Source organism: Danio rerio, chromosome 19 (genome assembly GCF_049306965.1).
Source record: "Danio rerio strain Tuebingen ecotype United States chromosome 19, GRCz12tu, whole genome shotgun sequence".
In the NCBI taxonomy this organism is placed as follows: Eukaryota; Metazoa; Chordata; class Actinopteri; order Cypriniformes; family Danionidae; genus Danio; species Danio rerio.
The window spans coordinates 11,050,806-11,067,744 of NC_133194.1; the positions used below are offsets into that span (position 1 = coordinate 11,050,806).

The 16,939-nt window shown below is 35.7% G+C and overlaps 1 protein-coding gene across 14 annotated transcripts in view; it reads right to left on the minus strand.

Annotated features, from left to right (window-relative positions):
* The window catches only part of grin2da (glutamate receptor, ionotropic, N-methyl D-aspartate 2D, a), a 256,122-nt gene that overhangs the window by 41,882 nt on the left and 197,301 nt on the right, over nt 1-16,939 (minus strand). For 13 of the 14 annotated variants that reach the window (XM_073931494.1, XM_073931504.1, XM_073931499.1 and 10 more), the window contains one exon: nt 1,835-1,949. The exons of the other annotated variant lie outside the window; for it this stretch is intronic. In XM_073931494.1, coding sequence (XP_073787595.1) covers nt 1,835-1,949 — 115 coding nt within the window. The remainder of the gene's footprint in view (nt 1-1,834; nt 1,950-16,939) is intronic. 14 annotated transcript variants of the gene reach the window in all.

A 16,939-nucleotide genomic window follows, 5' to 3' on the forward strand; every position in this document is an offset into this window, starting at 1 on the left:
ACGGAGGAAACCCACGCAAACACAGGGAGAACATGCAAAATCCGAATATATATATATATATATATATATATATATATATATATATATATATATATATATAGATAGATAGATAGATAGATAGATAGATAGATAGATAGATAGATAGATAGATAGATAGATAGATAGATAGATAGATAGATAGATAGATAGATAGATAGATAGATAGATGATAGATAGATAGTGATTTTTGATTTAAAGTAATACATCGCTTTGTTAAGAATTTATTATAGCATTTGGACTTGAAAGTTGCTTTGCGTGACGTCACACTAGCGGATTAAATAGTTGTCATTTTCATCTACTGTAGTTTAAATTAAAACTAAGATTCCCCATATTAGAGCTGCAGTTCAGCAGAGAAGCATAAAAGTCGTTGCACAAGTCTTCACATTGTTTTACATACTTTGCTTAGCAACATGGACACCTACAAAAGGCGTTTATAGAGTTACATACTCTATTTATAAGGTATAATTCACCCCAAAATGTAATTTCTGCCTTCATGTAAAGACGTATTTGCGGCCGCGAAATCACACGTCAGCTGACGCACGGTTTGTTTACTACCAAGACAACGTGCAAGTACCCACCAATTTAGTCTACTTTAGTGAACAGAACCTGCATAGGCTGTGAATAACAGGTAATAAAACAGATTCTTTGGGAGCTTGGCGGAAAGTATGATTTTCATGTATGTTTTTTCCTCAAAGTGACGGCAGCCATAAAATGAGCCGCATGGGCACGCACATCATTTAAATGATCATATTGCATTTTAAAGTTATGATTCCGACAACCATTTGATGTTTTTTCTTTTATAGCGAACACAAAGTTATGTGCATAAAAATAAATGTTTAACAGTGTCATTATAACTACTTTAACCTAAATAATTTTGAATATAATGCAAGAGGGAATCTGATAATGACAAATGTCTGATTTTACCAGTAAAAAATGGTCTATTAATGTTGTCAATGTAAGATCGCAAGCATGTCTTAAACTCAATAATTCAACTTTATAATTATGAATAGTTGCATTCTGATGTCATCACTTTACTGTGAATTAACAACTAGGACATATTTAAAGTCTGTTCAAGTAAACCATTCAAAGTCTATGCAAAATGTGGCATTTTAACAAACAGTAGAGCTACACATAGACCTAAAATTATTATTGATGTTTTAACATATGTTTGAAAATTAACAGTAATAATAGCCTACTCATGTTAACCTTTATATTACATTTACCGAATCATGAGAAAATAGTGATCTTGATTTTAAGCAAAAAAAAAACGTGATTCTCATTTTAGCCGGAATCGTGCAGCCCTACCCCATATATATTATAAAATGAAAATAAGCTGAAATTAAAGATTAATTAAAACTATAGGCATATTAATAATATAATATTAATAATAATAACAATCATCTAAACTAAATCAAATACAAGACTAAAGTTCAAATTCAAAAATATATATAAAATTACTCTTAAATACTTTAATAATTACTAGACACTAAATTAGTATCTCAGTAGTACTAAAACAAGTTCATAAGAGCCTAATTCCAAATTCTAATACAACTTAAACCACCATGTCAACGCATATTAAACTAAATCTGCATATATACATCCTTTAATGCACTTCAACCCCTTCAATATGCGACACACAGGCTTTCATTTCAAATGCATTCTTCACATTTCATTTATATTGCATTTAAATGGTGAGGCGAAATGTGAACTCGCTTGGGCGCTGCATTTAAAACAGTTGAACGATAAGCATGAATATCTTAAACGCATTTAAGCATACTAATGTCTCCGGCCGTACCTCCTCCCAGCCTCTTCCCGCGGTGTAGGAGATCACATCCAGGAGCGGATTGGCCAGATAACCGTCATTATTAAAGGAATAGTCCCGTCCGGATAGAGTTATGTTGCTGAAGAACCTGCAGGAGGAGAAGGGGAAAAAAAAGCGCAGGCTGATAAAGGAGGAGTCTGAGTGAAAGTGATAAAGAGAAGCAGCGAGAGATAAAGAGTGATAGATGGGACTTCCATTAGTCACCTCTCCACTTGGGGTGCTGTGGGTGATTTGTGCTGAATGCTTAAGGGACTCTTAAGTAAACCTGCACGGCTGAACGTTAAACAGAAATGACAACACTGCATCTCAGTGAACGCTAAAGAAAGGCTGTAATTTACAGAATGACTAGAAACTAAAGAATAGAATGGCCTGAGTAAATGAAGGTATTGATGAATTAATACTGTGGGAAAGACAGAGATGGATGCATGAAAAAGTAATGGAAATTAATGATTGCAATTATAGAGTTCTATCTATCTATCTATCTATCTATCTATCTATCTATCTATCTATCTATCTATCTATCTTTCTATCTTTCTATCTATCTATCTATCTATCTATCTATCTATCTATCTTTCTGTCTGTCTGTCTGTCTGTCTGTCTGTCTGTCTGTCTGTCTGTCTGTCTGTCTGTCTGTCTATCTATCTATCTATCTATCTATCTATCTATCTATCTATCTATCTATCTATCTATCTATCGATCTATTACTGAGCACCAAATATTATTACAGACCTGTAGCCAAGGGGGGTTTGGGTGGTTCGGAAGACCCACCTCTCACTGACAAAGGTTCAGAATTTGTCCCATACATGAGCTCATTTGTCCTAATTTGACTGGTATGCCCTCATAAATAGTGAAAATAACCCATCAAACTGGTCTTTAAGAGCAAGTGGAATCCTTTAGTTGTTGTCGCTTCTGTGTGATCAGTTTAGTTCAATGAAAACATATATTTTTCCATCATCCAACTGTGCAAGAAAACACACAATCTGATGTAAGTGAAGTCATCTTTCACCACTCTATTGTTTTTACATGGAGAAAACGTTTTACAAGTAACATTATTCTAAATTTTGGACCTTTTTTTTAAACAAAAAATAAATAAATAAATAAATAAAAATAAATAAATAAAAAGGTATAAAGCATCAAAAGCCGCCCATGTTAAAAGTAATTTGAATCCTAATTTGGCTATTGTTGTTATGCATGAATTTTTAAATGTACTTTTTTGCAAGAGAGGCTACAAAAACCGTGAAGCTCTACATTATTATTATTATTATTATTATTATTTATTCTATTATGTTTACATCTTTTATTATTCAAAAGGGTAAGTTCTGACTGAGGAAAGTTGACTGTGCTGTCAGTTTGTTATTTGCTTAATAAATGACACAAAAAGGTACAGTTTTTCATTTAAACTTTAACAGATTCCTATTATATTTTATAATGATATATGATATACATGTTAGTATAAAGTAAAATATATTTATTCTTTATTCTAAATCTTTAAAAATTATTACTGGTACATCAAACAGTGCGGTTACGATGACCAACCAACAAGCTAAGCCAGCTAAAAATACAGCTTAAAATGTCATGAAAATGTAGTATTTAAATCTCAAAATTAAATAGAAAATGAGGTGAATAACTGCAAGAAGGTCAACTTTTTCTGAAAAAGAGCCACCCCATTCACCAGGCTGGCTACGGGCATGATTGTTAGTGTTGAAAACACTGTGTACAATGCAAAAGAACAGCATTTATCTAAAATTATAAGCTTTTGGGGTTGTATTTTTTAATTGAATAAAATAAAAGAAATTAGTAATTTTACTTCAACTATTAACTAATTTGGGGATTCTCACAAGTGGGCCTCAGTGATCCTGCATCCTAAAATTACTCTCAATATTATACAATAATTTTTGGATTTCATTAATTGTCTGCTATATTAAAATGATCAAAGTAATGCACTTTATCATGTTCTCTGATTATATATATATATATATATATATATATATATATATATATATATATATATATATATATATATATATATAAAGACAGGTGGGCTTTCAAAAATTAATCGGAGAAAAAAGTGGGCCTCGAAGTGAAAAAGGTTGAGAACCCTTGAACTGATTCAATATTTACCATTTTTATTTAGTTTTAATGAACATAAAAATACTACTAAAATATAAACTGTGTATTCATAAAAAAATTTAAATTAATTAAAGCTATATAGACAGTCGGTGCCAATAGCGTAGTGATTAAAACTAAATAGACAATCAAAAAAAATATGAAACAATAAAAATAATAATAAAAGAAGCTTAAATTAACAAATTAAATTGAAAACAAAATACATATTAATAAAAATAGCAATAGTTAAGATGCTTTCCCATGCAATGTTTTTATGAATGGAAAATGTCAAAAAAATATTGAATTATATACAGTTTAAGGAAGGAATGAAAGATGAAAGCAAGCAAAAAATGAAAGAAGAAAGGAAGAAAGAAAGAAAGAAAGAAAGAAAGGTTGAATTGATGCTCAGAAAGGGGCAATAATGTGTAATAATGTCAGCTGAATTCATGGATGAATATAAAAATGAAGGGTAGTGAAGGATGAACTGCATTAATGGACAGTATAAATCCAATAACGGAGGAAGTAGAGAGGAAGAGATGGATGAACGGACAAATAATATATAAAGGACAGTAAAAAGGATCAACTTCATAAATGAACAAGTGCGATGGATGACTCAATAAAAAATGAGGAATAATTTAAAGGGTAAAAATAATGCAGGGAACGGTGGACACATAGTCAGGACAAAAGGAATGAACAAACGAATGACTAAAATTAACCATGCCAAAAAAAATGAATGAATGAATGAATGAATGAATGAATGAAATTTGTACTTGCTCTTGATTTTATTTTTTTATTACTGAGACCAAATTTTGATGGATGGGAGGAAAAAAATCAATGTATGGATGGGGAAAAAAGCAAGGGTAACTAGAAGGATAAACCTGACAGAGGAATGAATCGATGAATGTAGGAACAGTCTGGACGGAGGATGAATGACATGCCCTGAAGCTCTCCGGCTGCACCTTTATCGCACTTCCAGATCGGCGGCAGGACACGGCAGGCCTCTCGCCAGCGGCTTGTTTTCAATATTCACTGTTTGCTGCTCTCAGGATGATGCTGAGATGCTCTTGTTAGTCACCATGACAACTAGGAGCATGAGAGTAGCACTGAAAAACTCGAAAACGTGAATGTCTTTCTCTCATCGGCATCGTTTGTCAGCAGTTTTCCTTTCACTGGAGATGCGGTAATGGCATTGAGAAAGACTCTTTCAACCAGCTCGTATTTCTTTTCTTTGGTTTTAGTCCATCGTTGAATAGGACACTTGGTTTGGGTTTTCTATGTGACGCCTCTCATAAGTCTTTCCACTTCTGTCTTTGAGAGAAATTGTATTTGATATCTGATCCATAATTTATGTCAGGCTCGGTATAAGAGATTATGTTCATTTCAAAGCGCTGGTTGCGATGACGGCTACACGCAGGCCTCTAGTTTAATGCCCCGTTTAATAGAATGTGAGCTGTATTTCTAAGGCAAACTTCATTCCCTCTGTCTGAAAATGGCACGCTGAACACCGCCAGGAATATGAAAGGAAGATTATGAATGACGCTGCTCATTTTTCATTGTATGTATTACTCAGGTCGGGCATAATTGAGTTTGCGAATCCGTCACATGTGATATCTGCTTTAGATTGGAAAGTAAAGAAAACGTCTGTAGCAGCATAATTCATTTATCTCACGCCTAAGCTTGACTAAAATGTAGCTTGTCGAAATGGACCAGCAAAGACCTTTGAAAATAATGAATGAAACGGTAAACAAATGGACAAATGAATGAAAAAATGAATGGAATCATAGAGTATTAATTAAAAAATCAATAATAAATGAATGAAATTTGTACATATTGGTAAATTAATAATATTGATGCCCACAATGGTCAAAGTGGGAATGTTTGAAAGTATACATGCTGCAAAAACTTTCCGTTGATTAACACTTTCCATTATATGTAAATTAAACTGAACTGAATAAGTTCTTAAACTTGTATGAGATCAAAGTACCTTAATGTGAACTATCCCACAATGTCCCATAACCTGAAAACACATCTGAATCACAAAATTCTAGGAAATGTTAATTAACAGGAAGGCTATTTTCTATTTTTAAGTATATGATTGTGTGTGATCCCTAATAACGCTGGTTTACAGTGCTGATCATGACTTGTGGCCATGTGGACTATATAAGTAATCGAGGCAACAAAAGTATAAAATGTAAACAGTTATACAATTTCTAGTAATCTAATGAAGAACTGTTATTTTATATTGATGGTTACAAGATAAAACCAATTTGATATACCGTGCATCTGGAAAGTATTCATAGAACTTTACTTTTTCCAAAACTTTTATGTTACAGCCTTATTGCAAAATGGATTCAATTAATTTATTTCCACAACATTCTACCCACAATACCCCATAATGACAATGTGAAAAAATATTTTTTTTATATTGTTGCAAATTTATTAAAAACAAAAAACCTGAAACATAAGTATTCACAGCCTTTTCTCAATACTTTGTTGATGCACCTTTGGCAGCAATTGCAGTCTCAAGTGTTTTTGAACATAATGCCACAAGCTTGGCACACCAGACTTTAGAAATTTTTGTCCATTCCTCTTTGCAGTACCTCTCAAGTTATATCAAGTTGGATGGGAAGCGACGGTGTACAGCCATTTTCAGATCTCTTCAGAGATGTTCAATAGGATTTAGGTCTGGGCTCTGGCTGGGCCACTTAAGGACATTCACCGAATTGTTGTGAAGGCACTCAATTGATATTTTGCTGGTGTGCTTTGGGTCATTGTCCTGCTGGAAGATGAACCGTCGCCCCAGTCTGAGGCAGGTTTTCATTCAGGATGTCTCTGTACATGCAGCATTCATCTTTCCCTCTATCTTGACTAGTCTTTCAGTTCCTGCAGCAGAAAAACATCCCCACAGCATGATGCTGCCAACACCATGCTTCACTGTAGGGATGGTATTAGCCAGGTGATGAGCAGTGCCTTATTTTTATTCAAACGTAACGCCTGGCATTCACTCCAAAGAGTTAAATTTTAGTCTCATCAGACCAAAGAATAGTGTTTCTTATGGTCTAAGAGTCCTTCAGATGCCTTTTGGCAAATTCCAGGCATAGAGAGGCTTCCGTCTGTCTACTCTACCATACAGGCCTGATTGGTGGATTGCTGCACAGATAGTTGTTCTTCTGTAAGGTTCTCCTCTCTCCACAGAAGAACGCTGGAGCTTTAACAGAGTGACCATCAGGTAATTCAGTACCTCCCTGACTAAGGCCCTTCTCCCCCGATCACTCAGCCAGTCAGCTCTAGGAAGAGTCCTGGTGGTTCCAAACATCTTCCATATACGGATAATGGAGGCCACTGTGCTCATTGGAACTTTTAGAGCAGCTTAAATTTTTCTGTAACCTTCCCCAGCCTTATGCCTCAAGACAATCAATATTGTCAACAATCAATTATTATACTATTTGTCACCATGCATATACCTGTACATTTGCAATAATAATAACTTGGGTTTGCAAAAGACTCTATATGTGAACAGCCCTTATGGATTTCTTCTTTGAGCTTGCTTGGTACACCACACCTACCAATTAAAGGTACTGTTGGCAGTGGAAATGCAAACCTGATCAAGGTGAGTCATACTGAACTCTACTGACTGAATTGTACCATCAGTGGAAACAAGGCATAACAGTACACAAAGTGTCAGCTACTGTATTTTGAACTTTGTTTTACCCTGAAACAAAGAATGAAAAGAACTGAGTATATTGTGTCCTTACTATACAATCCTCCCATTGCATCATCAGCACAATGCCCTAAAAAAGACCTGCATTGAGTTATTTCTTCTGTTGAAACCCAATGGAATATATAGAAGATATATATGGCTCGCATGGTTCAGGATTGGTAGAGCTACGCATCGATGAATTTGCTCTTCAGTGTTTGGACTCTCAATAATGATTTTAAATCACACTGAACTGAGCTAAACTGAACTGAACTGAAACACTAAAACTGAACTACACTGTTCCAGTTACTATGACCATTTATGTGAAGCTGCTTTGACACAATCTACATTGTAAAAGCGCTATACAAATAAAGCTGAATTGAATTGAAAAATAGAAGAATGCTGGAAACCTTGCCCCTTGTCTTGCCCCTGACTGGAGCTGTTTTACTTTAAAATAAAAATACACAAAATGTATACTGTAGTCCACATTTTATAAACTCATAAATAAATAATATACAAGTTTCAAAGCTGTTTTGACCACTAAACTAGAGAATTTATCCCCCCAGATATTTGAATCTCAGAAATTTGGTCACCATAAAAATGTTCTTTAAACAAAAATATGCTTCTTTTAAGAACTGTTGAGTGAAATGTTTTTTAGGAAACCAAAAATGGCTTATTGCTTTCGGATCCTTGTTTTTTTAAGAGTGTTAATGATGGCCACAATTAAATTCTAAGAATGTTTAATATATTTCAAATACAACATCAGCGATATTCCTTGTAACCCTTTTCTTCCAGTCTAAAAACAGCACACTAAACACTTGTGTGAATACAAATGAAGATAACAGATGACACTGCCCCTTTTTTCATGCACACTCGGATTGGGCATAATCGAGTTTACAAATCACTCTCGAACTTCGCTGATCCGTCACACGCCATATCAGCTCCGGATCGGCAATTAAAGAAACCGTCCCAAGCGGTGTAATTAATTTATCTCGCACTCATTTGGAGAGTGCAATGGAGAGCGTGACAATCTTAACAACCTGGAGTCTGCGATGCCGGCACACTCACACTTCCCTCGTTCCCTCGCTCTAGACCCCTGCAAGGTTGTCATAGCGACACAGCCATTGACATTACATGTGTTCCGCTAATGCCTTACATTGTGGGGTGAACAAACAACCTAAAGCGCAGCACGTAGCGGAATACAGATGTCACTCGTGTCATCACAATGAAGACGAGAAAGAGAGAGGCAGGAAAAAGAGAGCGTGAGCCTGACACAAAATGGAAACGTAGCGGTGATGTACTGTCACAAAGAATGTGAAATGAAAAAGCCTGGAGACACAAGGAAAAGGAAGCGTGGAGGAAAGGAGTGTGAGACACACACTAGACCAGGATAAGGGAAATGCCGGATGTTTAAACATCAGAGGGGTGTTTAAACATCAGAAACATTTGAGGGGTTTAATGTGTCCATTAAAGCAGCATTAGTATGGTGATGAGCAGAGGCACTGCCCTCTGCAGCTGTGTGTGTGTGTGTGTGTGTGTGTATGTGTGTGTGTGTGTGTTTGTTTAAAAGAGAGTGTTTCAAAGCACTTTCAATATGGCTGTATACTGGCAATATGTTTACCCTATGGGTAAAAGTCATAAAAAGAGAGGGAGAGGCTGTTACAAAGCCTAGTGAGACCTAGACGGTATTTTGGGGATCATGAGCAGGCTCAAAATTTAATTTTGAGATGGCCAAAAAATGCTGTCTCTGTAAGAAGGTTTCGGCTCACCTGGAATGCGATGGCCCAAAATGCTCACAAAGCACATTAAACAAGCCTCTGATGCCCAAAAGAGATATCTAATGAAACAATCACACAGAAAGTGCTTTTTGAGTTTACAAATACACTACCTGACTAACGTCTTGTGGCCTATCCAAGTTTTAGGAACAACTTGACTTCTAGTTGATCATTTGGTATCAGAAGTGGCTTATATGAAAGGCAATGGCCTCTAGATTATGCTAATTTACCAAAATTAAATATGATCATGTCTTTATTTGTAATTATTTAATTAGGACAGTAAGGTCTGGCTTTGCTAAGACAAAAGTCTTGTCACTAAACAGAAATAATGTACATTATAGAATAAGAAAAAAAAAAAATATTGTGTTTGACTCCTATGAGCTGGGAGGTCTGCATCCATACATCTCTGCAACGACTCAAATAACTTATTAATAAAGTCCTCTGGAACGGCAAAGAAAGCGTTCTTGTAGGACTCTTGAAAGAGTTCATCAAGATTCTTTGGATTCACCTTTAATCCCTCCTCCTTCATCTTACCCTAGACATGCTCAATAATGTTCATGTCTGATGACTGGGCTGGCTAATACTGGAGCACCTTGACCTTCGTTGCTTTCAGAAACTTTGATGTGGAGGCTGAAGTAAGAGGAGCGCTATCCTGCTGAAGAATTTGCCCTCTCCTGTTCTTTGTAATGTAATGGGTGGCACAAATGTCCTAAAACCTTAGGCTGTTGGTGTTGACATTCTCTATGCAGATCTCTTGCACACCCCCATACTAATTGTAACCCTAAACCTTCACCAAAACTTGACTGATTTCTGCGAGAATCTTGGGACCATGTAGGCTCCAGTAGGTCTTCTGCAGTATTTGTGAGGATTGAGATGCAGTTCAACAGAAGATTCATCAAAAGATCAACCTTCTGCCACTTTTCCAAACGATCAACTAGAAGTCAAGATATTATGTGTACAAAATACAAGATGTTTGTCAGGTAGTGTATGAGTCAATACAGGGGAATTTTAATAAGGCAATGAAAAGGTAATGGTTAATCACATCCATTAAGTGCATTTTACAATTATATAAACAGCACAACGGAAGGTGTTCGTAAAGATGCACAAAGTTTATGTCAATTTGCTGAATATTGCCTAAAATGCAATTTGATGGAAGTGTTTAGGTCTTACGGTAGTATTAGACTGCCTAAAATGATCTTTGTAGGAATAAAAGCCTCCATTTAACGCTGTGAAAAAAACTGTTAATTAACAGTTGCCCATATCTTGTGGTTCATTAGCGTTTTCAATTTACTTCTGCTTTGAATTGCATTATGGGACCTTGATCTCCACTCTGACAACTTTTGATGTTGAAAATGAACTGTACTTTTCCAGTGACTTTCATCAATACTTTCAGTATTTTGAAACAATATGCTGAAAAAAATGGGTTACGAGCTCCCAGAACATTTACTGTTATTTTAAAAGCAAATTACTGTATGTAGTATGTCTAATGTCCATAAAAGTCACTTTGTTAAACTGCACAGTTACATTTTTAAAAGTTGTCTGAGCAAAAAATCAAGGTCCCATAACACAATTTGAAAGTGTAAATGAAAAACACTTGTGAATCACGAGCCAAGGGCAACAGTTAATTAGCAGATTTTTACAGTGTGAAACAATAACATGAGTCTCAAACCTAACAATGCTGTTAAGAATTTTAGAATTTGAATGCATACTCAAAGGACACTGTAATCATAAAGGACATTTAAAATTGCCAACTGAATGCCAGAAATGCAGAACTAACAGTTTCTTCGAATGCATTTAGGTCTTTTAGATGCATTTAGGTACCTTAAATGTACATTGGTACCTGAAGCAAACATAGTAACACCTAAATGCTCTATATTAGTACACTTTGCAAGAATACTGCCTCAGTGACAGTTTAATAACCTTTTTTTCTGAGAGTTTACAAGTATTTGAATGCATTTATGTAAGTCAATAAACCTAAGGTGAAACCTGAAGGTAGAAAATTTTCATACATTAATAATGTAGATACAAAAAAGTAGTAGATACAAAAAAGTAGTAATGTTTGAAAATGTCTACGTATAAAAATTCCAATGGCTGTGATGTCCAAATGTTTGAATGCATCTATGCTACCCAAAAGCATCAGTGAGTGTGGAAGTGTTTAAATGTACCCGATGCCCTCCTAAAAAGTGTTTTTAGTACTACCTTGGCAGGAGAACTCCAAACAGACTCAAAACTGCTTTCTGTTAATGTTCAACACATCTCAAGAATGAACAAGGTCAGACTGTTGAAATATATAAATAAAGCGCAAATTGGTCAATTTAGGAATATATCAAAAGACATTACAGAACATGCGCATGTACCTGTTTACAAAGACGCTGTTTAGAAATGAATGAGTATGTCCATGACACAAACAAATGTGGTTTATAGCAGCTTTAGGATCATTCAAATTCTAGAACAAAAATGGTCTGCTGAAAGGTAACTTTTTTAAAAAGTGCATTTTATCACCCCCAAGGGTGCATACTGGTGCATTTCAAGATGCATAATAGTACCTAAAGTGGTCATAACAACATCAAAAAAAGTCCTTATTAGTACCTTATATGAGGCTGTAGAAAAAAAATTTACCGTATGAAGGAAAATTCACACACATCAATAATGCACAAAGATGCTACCGAAGTATGAATGTTTGAATGAAGCTATGCAGGAATACTCTAATCCCTGTCTAAAAAATTGTCTGAACTACTTAACAAAAATCTTGTCGTCGATCCCATTTGTAAGAGCAACAAATAGTATCTTGACTTCTGGTTGATCACCTGGACAAGTGGCAGAAGGTAGAATTTTCAGAAGAATCATCTGTTGAACTGCACCACAATCATCACAAATACTGCTATTGGAACTCGCATAGACTCAAAATTGCTACAGAAATCAGTCAAGTTTGGTGAAGGAAAAATCATGGTTTAGAGTTTCATTCAGTAATCTTGATCTCCAAATTCTTCAGCAGGATTGTGTGATACAGTACTGTGTATCCACAATACTAATGGTTGTTGTGTTATTAATGTGTCTATTTATTTATTTATTTATTTATTTATTTATTTGTTTATATATATATATACTGTAAAAAGTAATTTATTATCACTACTAATGACTGTGTTTGAAACAAAATAACATCAGCAGTTGAGAAAGCGTGAGCTGTGGGTTACCATGGTGATACCTGTTTACTTCAGATGCTACTGAGCTGCGCCTGTGGAAAGACACAGAAGCCTCAATGGCTGCATCTGAAACTGCATGCTTCCATACTATACTGTACGCTAAAATCAGTATGCGAGCCAAGTAGTATGTCTGAATTCATAGAATTTGAAAAACAGTATGCGAGCAGTACCCGGATGACTTACTACTTCCATGACAAAATGGTGGATGTAGTACGTCTAAAATTCCATTTATACTGCTCACATTTATACTGTATAAAATATACTTTTTTAACGTCGAGTAGTACGTTTAAATTCAAGAGCAGTACCTACTGAGTAGTAGGTGGTTTCGGACGCAGCCAAAGTGATTTTGTTTCTCCTGATAATTCAGGTATGTTTCATTAAAAAATATATATATTTTATTGTAATTAATGTATAAAGTTTATGAGAGTAGCATTGGTAATTGTTGTCAAGTGGAACTGTTACAATTTAAATCATACAAATAACATGCATTATTGCTCTTTGAGTTTAGGAGTTTTACAGTAAATTGTTTTATATAGAGGTATTTACAGAGAAACAAACACGAAAAAGATGGTTGAAAAAGAGTTTAAAGTGTATTCTGTGTCCTACTGATAAATATACAGAAGGTATAATATTTTTATGTGTTAATGATAAGAGAGTACAGAGTGTATAACTATGTTAAGAATTCATTGTTGTAAAAAGAGAAAAACAATACAAAAGGAAACGAATCTTACATTTAACATGATTTGTGAGGATATGTTTGCTTTAACATGAATGTTAATAAACAGATGCTACTAAGCTGCGCCTGGGGAAAGACTGAAGTCTCAATGTGATTTTAAGCTGGGGCTGGGACCCGTAACAACAGCGATCCTTCTCATACTTCAACCTCCACATCAAACGTCTTGAAAGCAAAGAAGATCAAGGACTGATCCAAGACTGGCCAGCCCAGTCACCAGACATGAACATTATTGAGCATGTCAGGATTAAAATGAAGGAGTAGGGCATTGAAGATGAATCCAAAGATTCTAGATGAACTCCGGGAGTCAGCTTTTTTGCCATTCCGGATGACTTTATTAATAAGTTATTTGAGTCATTGAAGAGAATAATTAAATAATTAAAAATCAAGGCATGATCATATTTAATTTTGGTAAAATAAGTGTGATCTAGAGGCCTTTGCCTTTCATTTAAGCCATTTCTGATACCAAATGATCAACTAGAAAAGTCAAGTTATTATTTGTTGCCCCTAAAACTTAAACAGTCGACACGACTTTTGTCAGGTAGTGTATATAAGCAGCTCATAAATCTTTGAAAACCAAGCAGTGAGTGTGTGAGTAAGAGAGAGAGAGGAAGTTGGCGAAGTTGGCTGAAGACGTCAATACCGCTGCGACATCCTGCACAGACAGCATGAGTTAATAGGAGGAAGTGGGCGTAAGAGTGAGTGAATGAAGGATGGAGCAGACCTTGAGTGAGTGAATGGGTGAGAGTAAGATTGAGTTTGAGTGCGTGTGTGGGTGAAGCTGTGCTGGTTTGTGATCAGTTCCATTGGTGACAGTCTGTGATATTTCCCCCTGCACTCGCCGCACCATAACCAATTATCCTATTTACATGCAAAACGACACTGCATGCGTGCCTCTTTAGAGCCACCCGCGGGGGCAAGGCGAGAGCGGAGAGGAAGAATGAAGGGATGAGACAGTTTGGACCAACAAAGAGTGAGGAAGAATGAGTGTGAGGGAGAGGGAAAAGTATGAGTGGGGGAATTAGAGTAATGTTGACATGACGAGAGAGGGCAGTTATTATGAAAGAGTGCGGGGACTGAGAAACAGAATGGGAGGGTGTGAAAATAAAACAGCAGCGAAAGAGTGACAGATAAATGAGAAGGGGAATTTGAGAGAGCGAAAACAAGCAAAACAATGAACAAAACGTCCCAAAAAGGGGGCGAAAAAGGTTGAAAGGAGAAAGGCAATGAAGGGTGAATAACATCGGGCAGGAGTGCAGGTGAGCATTCATCACACTCCATTAGCTTAAGCAGTAACAAAAATGTAGCAGTAGGGGGCAACAGGTCTGCTTACTCATAGCAATGCCAGCGCTTTTGTCTCCGGTGCCAGCTTCTAATGACTGATTTAGGAACAAGCTCTCGGCACATCTGCCTTCATATTTAAACTGGAGTGACTGGATTATACCGAGCAGACGGTCATATTGTGTGACGGTCAGAGATGAATTTGAATAATATACAGTAACCGGTGTGTGTGATCTGCAAATGTGTGCCATCGATTAGACTGGATTATAATGAGAACACAGAAGTACAAATTAAAGTGATATTTCATTATTTCATTAACTCAAAAGCGGACTTTAGATGAATTCCAATTCGTGCTGCTGCAGAAGCTACGTTGTAACCCTCTGTTATATTGCTAATCAATTTAGCATTAAAGCACGAACACAAGCTCAAATGTCAAACATGGATGCTTCTTAGCCCAGAAAGATTGATCAATATCATCAACGTAATTAGCCACGAGAGACCGGACGAAGCTCAGCATACTTGTGATGGCATATTTCAATTGAATATCAAACGAAAGATTTCTATTTGCAAGGCCATAGAAACAAATAGTTTACCCAAACTTAAAAACACAAAATGCTGAGATTTTTAATATTGTTTGTCAATGTAAATGAATCAGGATTAACGCTGTTGCTTTTGTTTTGTACTACATGCATTTTACAATTTTGATTCATGGCACAACGACTAGATTAGAAGTAAAAAGCTCAATCGTTAATATAGGCAAGTGTATATTTGATGGAAGCACTATAAATTGCATTTAAAATAAATAAAAGACAATCTATTTAAAATACTTGAAAGGTGCTGTATGTAAGTTTTTGACTGTTCTAAAGCATAAAATACCATAATATGTTTGCAGATATTTAAGAAACATGCGAAGTGAACATTCTTGTTTATCTGAAAAACTATGCTGAAGTTAGATATTCTGCTTTGAAGATGTGTGTTACGTGCCGGAACGTCTGTCTTTGTTTTGGTCCCTTTAACTCGCCCACTGCCAGGAAAGCCAATTATATTTCAGCACCCTGAGTTGCCTTGGTGGAAAAATGCACATTTCATTCATTCAGTCAGAAATGCTTTTAAAGTATGCGTCTGAAACTGAAAATGCAACCTCCGGTGGACAGTAGCAGACATAAAAATGAGACACAGAATTAGAGTTTCACATGAGGTGGTTATTAATTAGCAAATAATTTAAATATTACAAATGTAAACATTAGGTCAGCAGGTTACTTTGCAGGGCTCAACAATAAGGACTGCCCGATGGCCCGGGGCCAGCGTAAGAGATGCTCGGAACAGCAGACAGAATCGTTACTGGCCTGATCGGGGCAGTGCTGCCTTGTCACTAAATTTGAATAGACGGCAACATGACCGTAATATTAAATTATGAGGCTAAAAGAAAACGTCTGTTTCTAACGTTGTGGAAACATTTAAATGGGTATAACATGACAAAAACACAAAGCAATGTTTTGCATAGTTTGCCGTCACTTTTAGGTTAGCCACCTTTTGTTTTGCAATAAAATACCTGCACATTTTCCATACTGCTTTGTTTTACTGCTAAACAATTTTACATTTTCCAAATATTTAAATTCTACATTCAAAGACATTATTTTGTGACACGTTATTTCATATATGTGGCTAATAAATAGCAATTAACTTTTTTATTTCTTTAGTGGTGAAAATTTTAGCAGGGCAAGTAAAAATCTGAACCACTGGTCCATTTGGGCCAGTAGAAAAAATCCTTAGCGTTGAACCCTGCATTGTAACCCTGTGTACTAACAACATGCTACATGACAAGAATTGCAGTGATAAGCTGTTTAACCAGACGAAACACGACAAATTTAAATACAGCCATTCAGACGCACAAAATAGTACACTTACTGCAGTCCAACAAAATTTTAAGATTTATAATCTAATTTATACATATTAAGCTTCTTTAACATTATTAAATGTACATGCTACATCACTGATATGTGTTGGCTTGCACTGAGTCACATTTCTAAAGATCAATTTCAAACGGTTTATTGTATTTTCAAGATCTGAGGTGAACTATTTGCTGCTGCCCTCAGTAATATGGCAATAAATATGATGTAAAATGGCATTCAAATTCAATATTAGGATTTAACAGTAAGCAAAGCACGTGAGGTGTACCTGGGATGATCTTTGTCATTTATCCTGTTCTTCAGATGCAAGAAACAGAAGTCGTTTCTAAAATATAAATATCAGGTGTTGGTTAGAAAAAAACTTCTTTTAAAA